Source organism: Ranitomeya imitator, chromosome 2 (assembly GCF_032444005.1).
Source record: "Ranitomeya imitator isolate aRanImi1 chromosome 2, aRanImi1.pri, whole genome shotgun sequence".
Lineage (NCBI taxonomy): Eukaryota > Metazoa > Chordata > Amphibia > Anura > Dendrobatidae > Ranitomeya > Ranitomeya imitator.
The window spans coordinates 833784180-833791400 of record NC_091283.1 but is presented as its reverse complement, the minus strand read 5'-3'; the positions used below and the strand labels follow the sequence as shown (position 1 = coordinate 833791400).

Sequence of the window (7221 nt, the reverse complement as noted above, 5' to 3'; positions counted from 1 at the left end):
TTCTCCAAAATCCTCCTCCCAAGCTACTTCAAAATCTCCTGCAAGACCCCCCATATATATTTCTTTGCCACTTTGCTGTTCATATGAGGAGTTTATTGAGCTTTTTTTTTCATTCCTGAAGAGGTTTTGAAAAATGCCTGATGAAGAAACATAAAGTGCGTGTCACATCTGTGAGGAGGATCCTGGTGGTATCTGCTCCAAATTAGGAACTTTCCAAATCCAAAGGCTGCGAAGAATGACGCAGGCCCAAAAAAATCCTTCCAAAACTCCTCAGGAAGAGAAAAAATCCTCCAAAACTCCTCAGGAAGAGAAAAAATCCTCCAAAACTCCTCAGGAAGAGAAAAATTCCTCCAAAACCCAAGATTTTACGGTGCGTGTCCACGGGCCGCATTGTCGGCGCTTTGGACAGAGCGCAAACACCTCTCTGCCCAAAGCGCCGCCCCTTCTGCACGCGCGGTGATTCCAGATGTGTTCATTGAACACATCCAGCATCTCCGCACTGATGCTGTTATTCACCACAAGGTAAACAGACATGCTGCGGTCTAAAAAGATGCGCTGCATGTCCGGAAACGCAGGGCCGCTGGATGCGTGTTCGCACGCATAGTGGAGACGGGATTTCATCAGATCCCCTCCACTATGCTGTAACATCTGGACGCTGCCGGTTGAACGCTGCAGATGTACGCAGCATCCAATCCACAGCTAATCCGGATGTAATCCGGCCCGTGGAAACATACCCTTAAGGCTATGTTCACACTTTGTGGATTTTGCTGCGGATCCACAGCGGATTTGACCGCTGCGGATCTGCAGCAGTTTCCCATGAGTTTAGAGTACAATGTAAACCTATGGGAAACAAAAAACGCAGTGCACATGCTGCGGAAAAAAACGCGCGGAAACGCAGCGGATTACATTCCGCAGCATGTCACTTCTTTTCTGCGGATTTTCACCTGCTCCAATAGGAAACTGCAGATGAAAATCCGCAGAAGAAACCGCAGTAAAAACCACGATAAATCCGCAGTAAAAACCGCGATGGGTTTTCACTGCGGATTTTGGAATTCTGCTGCGGAAAAATCCGCAGTGGAATCTGCAAAGTGTGAACATAGCCTAAGGGTTTAACAGCAGTGGTTGGAGCCCAGCCGGTTACATAGGCAGTATCTGCTGCACCGCTCTGTATACCAGCACCTGACTTGTGCCGTTTAATTACTGAGGATGTCAGGAAGGGGTTAAAAATCTCCATTCTTGAAAGCAGAGAGGATTTTTAATAAGTCACAAAGTTGCCAGTCTGTACATGCAATTTGCAATATTAACCATTAATGACCATGAGACAACCCGATGGGTTTGGTTCGGTAGATTGCACCTGATCTGTATGTAAATTCCTCGGTGTTTCCATTAATTCTCACATGAAAAGGTGGAAAGATGCTAAATAGGAGCAAGAAGTGTGCGTGCGTGCGTGCGTGCGTGCGTGCGTGCGTATCCGCCTCACGTCACCACTACCCTGACACATCGCTGAGCCTCGGGTCTGTCAGCACTTTTCATTCTAAACATTTTTTTTAATCCTTTCACTGACAGCAAGCAGAGATCTTGAAAAGGGCAAAAATCCCAGGAAAGGCGACTATTGATTCACATAAATTATATTCGCTGCAATCAGAGGAACTTTCCATGATGTTTACGACCTATGAACAGGAATAAAGAGGCCATCAGCTGGGCAGGGGAATTGCCCCCCTGGGTTCAGTCTATAGCCCACCATTGCCCAATGTCCATAGTAGTAAACTAAGCACAGCTGTTTGTTAATCTCAATCATGTGACACGGATTCACGTGAGCAGATCTTTCTTTACACGTGTCTGCATTATAGCCGCCATTTTGTTGACTATTGCCTTAAATACTTTTAAATATTGTCTCTGCCAAAATGGCCGCCGTCTCCTGGGAGGAAGTAAGCGCGCTCTACTTTATGTGAGGCAATGGACAATGAAATTCGACCAATCATTATTCAAAGCTGTCACCATGACATCTAAATTAGCCAATCATTTAGCCAAGTGAATCGATGGAGATGAGGGGCGGGATGATTGCTTTCCAGCCAATCAGCGATGGCAATGCTTTGTGATTGGCTGAGGCGCTTAGTTTGAATGTTGCGGTTAGGAAGCAGTTGGCTCAGTCGGTGCTGGAGAACGGGAGTGCGGACAGACTCGGTGCGGAGCTGGGACGCGTGTGTGTGAGTATGGCGCCCGGAGCGCCGGTTACTGTGGGGCTGAGGAGGCGCTGCCTGAACGCAGGGACTTTAGGGGGGATTGTAACCCTTTCAGGACCGGGCTGGTTTTCCCCCTTCCAGGATCCATATCTTCTTTATGTGGACCTGGTGTTGGGGGTTGCGCTGTTATTAATCATCATTTTGAGGGTAAAGTCTCTAATGTATTCCTGATTCTCGCTGTATGGGGTCAGCGGCTTCACACCTCGCCCTCCAGGGGACGGGCAGACATCGGGTCACCGTATGTTGCTGGATCTTATAGAGAGGCTGCTGGAGCCCGGCCATAAGCTTCAGGCCAAGATGGCGGCAGTGGGGGAGGGCGTAATCCCCACCGTGCACAGGACCGGCACCTGCCCTCTGCAGTGGGCTCCGCTCCGCACACTCGGACTTTGATGGTGGCGCAAATGCTTTATTATGCTTTGCTTATATAGCGCCATCATATTCTGCAGCGCTTTACAGACATCACTGTCCCCATTGGGGCTCAAAGTCTACATCCCCTATCAGGATGTCTTTGGAGTGTGTGAGGAAACTGGAGTAAACACGCACACAAACATGGGGAGAACATACAAACGCCGTGCAGATATGGTCCTTGGTGGGATTTGATTGGGTACGGCGGGTTGGGGGGAGGGCGTGGGTACGGCGGGTTGGGGGGAGGGCGTGGGTACGGCGGGTTGGGGGGACCTGGGAGGGGTGGGGTGAAACGGTGGGTTGGGGTAGGGGGGTTACGGCAGGTTGGAGGGGCCTGGGGAGCTGTTGGGGTAGGGGGGTACAGTGGGTTGGAGGGTCTGCTCAAGAGGTCTGGAGGGGCTGGGGAGCTGCTCAGGGGATCTGGTGGGTTTGGATGGGCCTGGGAGCTGCACAGACATGGGGACAGAAGTAAAAAGGTGCTGCAGAGACTGGTTTATAGATAACATGTATTTCTGTATTGCTACAGTGTTATTTTGGGAGTTGTAGTCCTAATAATGATCTCACCCCCCCCCAGGTCAGTGATTCTGGTTTGTGGCCTTTCCACGATGGGGGCAGCAGATTCCAGAGAGCAGCAGGTGACTCCATCTCGTCCTCTACGAAACCTCCACCTGATGCGTGTGATTGACCCCCGCTCCCCTACGGCTGGGATCCCCAGGACTCCTATTGAGGTCGGTGCTTGTGATGCTGATTTCTGTTGTCTCTCACCCGGAGATGTCTGACCTCGTCCTTCTGACCTCGTCCTTCTGCTCCTGCAGGTTGTGGAGTCTCCGCAGAGTTCTCACCATGTAGTGGCAGCAGAGGAGGAAACGGTGGAACCCTCCAGCACAAGTGACCCCCGCTCCCCCACACAGGGCATTGCACGCACCCCCCTGCGCCCCTCTTTACATGGTGAGTACATGGTCGCTGTACCAGACTCCCCAGCTCATGGCACCCATCTATACTGATGCAATGCAGCAAACTCGGGACTAGGAAACGATCGTTTCCATTTATTGATGGCAAGCAGAGACGTTTCAGGAAGTAACGGGTGATTTATCGGGGCACGTCACATCCCTGTGTGGGGAGACGGTCCTTAGTCACCGTCAGCTGTTAACCAGCTTAGCGCCTTAGACCAGATATGTCATTCAGGGCTCTGGGAAAGTGGGGCTGTGACAGCAGCCATATTGCTTGATAATTAGGCCATGGAGCGGCGGAGGACGACTTGAGGACTTCTATTTTCAGTGATCTCCATAGGTTAAGCTGCCATTAACCCTCTAATTGTCTTTTCTTTTCCAGCTTCCTTGAACCTTCTGGCTAAGCAGCTCAGCGAGGTGTTTGTCTCCGAGGATTCTGGGATTGAGGCCAGTCCGGAAGCCAATAAAGAAGCTACGGCTGAGTCCCCAGACGACCAACCAGCGAGTGACGCGCTCCCTCCACCCGCGGAGGAAGAAGAGAAGGAGCCTGCGGAGGAACCTGTGACGTCTCCAGAGCCGCCTCCGGCCACCCTGCAGCAACAGAAACCAAGGAGCAAATCTCCACGTGCCGCAGGTGACGCCACGGAGCAAAGCCTTAGTTACAGCCTCGTGCCGACGAGTTTCTGCTGCTCTCATATCACTGCGTATTCTCCTGTTATAGGTACTAAGAATGTTCGCCAGCGACCCAGGAAAGCGTTGGCCTCCCCTGCCCATGGCCGGTCACCACTGAAAGTCCTGCAGGAAGACTATTCACCCAGCATGGCTGCGCAAAACCGACAGGTAAGGCAGTGATTGCACAAAGTACCAAAAAATACAAAACCGCTGAAATCCAGCACTGATGGGGTCTGCACGAACCGGACACTTAATGTTATGTCTGTGGCGCTCTGAGCCCCTTGATGGTGCAACGTGACATGGGGACCACCAGGCTGATGTCTGAGCCAGGGGACGTCCTACATCCTAAGAGCATGTGCGCCTAGGAGGCTACACCTAAAGTGATGGCCACAGAATCAAAACTCTGGGTGTCGTGGAGCACATAGCCATCGCTTATCAACAGGTTTGATTCTGGGAAGCCCTCCTTAAAGGGAATCTGTCACCCTAAAATTTGAGTATAAGTTAAGCCCACCGGCATCAGGGGCTTATCTACAGCATTCTGTAATGCTGTAGATAAGCCCCCGATGTAACCTGAAAGATGAGAAATAAAGGTTATATTCTACTCACCTAGGGGCGGTCCTGGTTCGTTTTGGGTCCGATGGGCGTCACGGTCTGGGGCCTCCCATCTTCATGCGATGACGTCCTCTTCTTTTCTTCCTGCTGCGACTCCTGTGCAGGGGTACTGATTTGCCGGGCCTCTGACCTTTCCTGCGCACTGCAGTACTTTGCTCTGCCCTCAACAGGGCAGATAAAGTACGCCTGCGCAGGAAGAAAAGAAGTGGACGTCATCGTATGAAGATGGGAGGCCCCAGACCGTGATGCACATCGGACCCGAACGGGAGTATAATCTAACCTCTTTTTCTTATCTTGCAGGATACATCGGGTGCTTATCTACAGCATTACAGAATGCATTACAGAATGCTCTAGATAAGCCCCTGATGCCGGTGGCCTTATACTCAAATTTTGGGGTGCAGATTCTCTCTAAAGGGGCATTCACAAGTATTCTCCATCCATGGGGTTGGAGGTCTGACCACTGGGACCTGAAATAACCCTGATAGTTAAGCTCTGCAATGCTAAGGCTAGATGGAGTAGTTAAATCTCCAGCGCTATAGAGAGTGATGCTACATTTAGGTGGTGCCCCGCTCTCGGGATCCGGGGGGATCACAGCAGTCGGTCCCCCGGTGATTAGGTAGTTATTACCCATTCTATGGATGGGGATAACGTTGAATCTTGGGGAAATCTCATTTAACGCCATGCTCTGTGTGTACTGAATGAAACCGCTCTGCCGTGCCCTAGGTCGGAAATCCCAGCATGATCAAATGGCCATTTCCTTTTAGTTTTTTTTTTTCGCTGTGTACATGATAGGAGGGACAACAATTCAGGGTGGGAGCGCAGCAAGCAAAAACGATATAATCAGGAGAGGCCATGTTTCCATTAGCGTTAATGCTGCTAGTCATTCGGGATGGGGGTTACTGGATGTGACTTCATAGAGCCTCGTGCTCACTGTGCGTTTGTCATGCAGTTTTTCCATATAGGCTTTTGTGAGGTGCCCAAGAAGAATCCCAGTGATTTCTGCATGACAGACACATTCCAAAACTTGCCGGCACCTGCAGAAACTTAGCTGGGAGGAAGGGAACAGTAACTTTTGTGCATAGAAACATGAGCTAAATGTTTGGGGTCTGATTTGGTCGCCCGGACCCCTGCTGTCTGCTCTATGTAAGGTCACATTGAACCAACATTTTTCTAGTGAGCTTGGGTCTCAGTTTCTGAAGTTCAGTATTTGGGATGATCTGACGTTGGTTCGTCTTTCCCATTTGCAGGTGAAAATCCTCCCCTTCCAGCCTGAGCAGCCGTCGTCTCTCAGGACCACGAAGATCTCGCACACCAGCTGGGAAATGTCTCATAATAAGGAGAACGCACTCTACACGCAGAGCGACAGCTGAGCCCCTGCCGACATCCCCCCCCATTATCAAACTTTGGTGTATATATGTGTACTTGGCATACCGTGCCCCCCGCACCTCTACTACCGCTGCTGCCGCTATACTCGCACACTACTATTGTAAATTGTCTGATGTATGTAGGACCAAATAAATGTAAATTTTTAATATTGACGATGTCTGATTAAGAGCAATTGTTGTTCAGGTGTAAGGAGAAGGCAATCTGTGTTCTGCATTATACAACGTTATAGGGAGCACAGATCCCTACAGAAGACAAACCGGAGGTAAAGGGTTTATTACCCCTGAATGGAGCCGAGGTGCACACATGTGGCCTTATCTCTGGGTTTTAAAGGGAATCTGTCACCCCCTGGATGCTTTTAAGCTGTTAATATGGGCATACAGGTAATAAAATGGTTAAAATAGTCTTACCTGTATGCCCCATAGCTGCAGTCTAGCTGTGGAGAAATTGGGTCTTGTGTTAATTTCTCCCAGGCTCCGGGGCGTGCGGTGCCTGGAACAAATCTCTGCTTCCTGACTTCATTTTAATAACCCCCTCTTACCATGCACGTAACCCTGACCTGTGACGTGCTTTCGTGGTGCCGTAATCCCGCACCTGCACCAGCGCTGTTCTAGGTACTTGTCCCTTCTATGGGCAGTGTCTCCATCCTGCTGCATCGGCGAGTCACTTGCACAGTAGCATTTGTGTGGTTGGTATTAGAATGAAGTCAGGAGGCAGGTTTTTGCCAAACACTGAATGCCCTGGAGCCTGGAAGAAATAATTAGCATAAACGCTTAAAATCTATTTCTCCACAATTAGACTGCAGCTATTGAACGTACAGGTAAAGGTACCTTCACACTAAACGATATCGCTAGCGATCTGTGACGTTGCAGCGTCCTGGCTAGCGATATCATTCCGTGTGACACACAGCGGCGATCAGGATCCTGCTGTGATGTCGTTGGTCGGGGCTAGAAGGC

At 50.3% G+C, this 7221-nt stretch overlaps 1 protein-coding gene across 2 annotated transcripts; it reads left to right on the top strand.

Moving 5' to 3' along the window:
- The first annotated feature begins 2087 nt into the window (after positions 1 to 2087).
- Positions 2088 to 6420, top strand: CDCA3 (cell division cycle associated 3). Of its 2 annotated transcripts, none has more exons than XM_069754152.1 (6): positions 2088 to 2207; positions 3223 to 3376; positions 3464 to 3596; positions 3981 to 4232; positions 4320 to 4438; positions 6130 to 6420. In XM_069754152.1, the coding sequence occupies exons 1-6, from the start codon at positions 2122 to 2124 to the stop codon at positions 6250 to 6252; spliced, it is 867 nt and encodes a 288-aa protein (XP_069610253.1). In that variant the 5' UTR covers positions 2088 to 2121; the 3' UTR covers positions 6253 to 6420. The 2 variants fall into 2 exon arrangements, with proteins under 2 accessions (XP_069610253.1, XP_069610254.1); XM_069754153.1 differs by having other exon boundaries at positions 2110 to 2184.
- The last annotated feature ends 801 nt before the right edge of the window (positions 6421 to 7221 follow it).

Excerpts from the sequence above, each read along its gene's own strand:
- CDCA3 (XM_069754152.1), top strand. The coding sequence starts at position 2,122 with ATGTTGCGGTTAGGAAGCAGTTGGCTCAGTCGGTGCTGGAGAACGGGA. Across the intron at positions 3,597-3,980 it reads CCTGCGCCCCTCTTTACATG|CTTCCTTGAACCTTCTGGCT; the intron begins GTGAGTACATGG and ends TTTCTTTTCCAG. Across the intron at positions 4,439-6,129 it reads TGGCTGCGCAAAACCGACAG|GTGAAAATCCTCCCCTTCCA; the intron begins GTAAGGCAGTGA and ends TCCCATTTGCAG.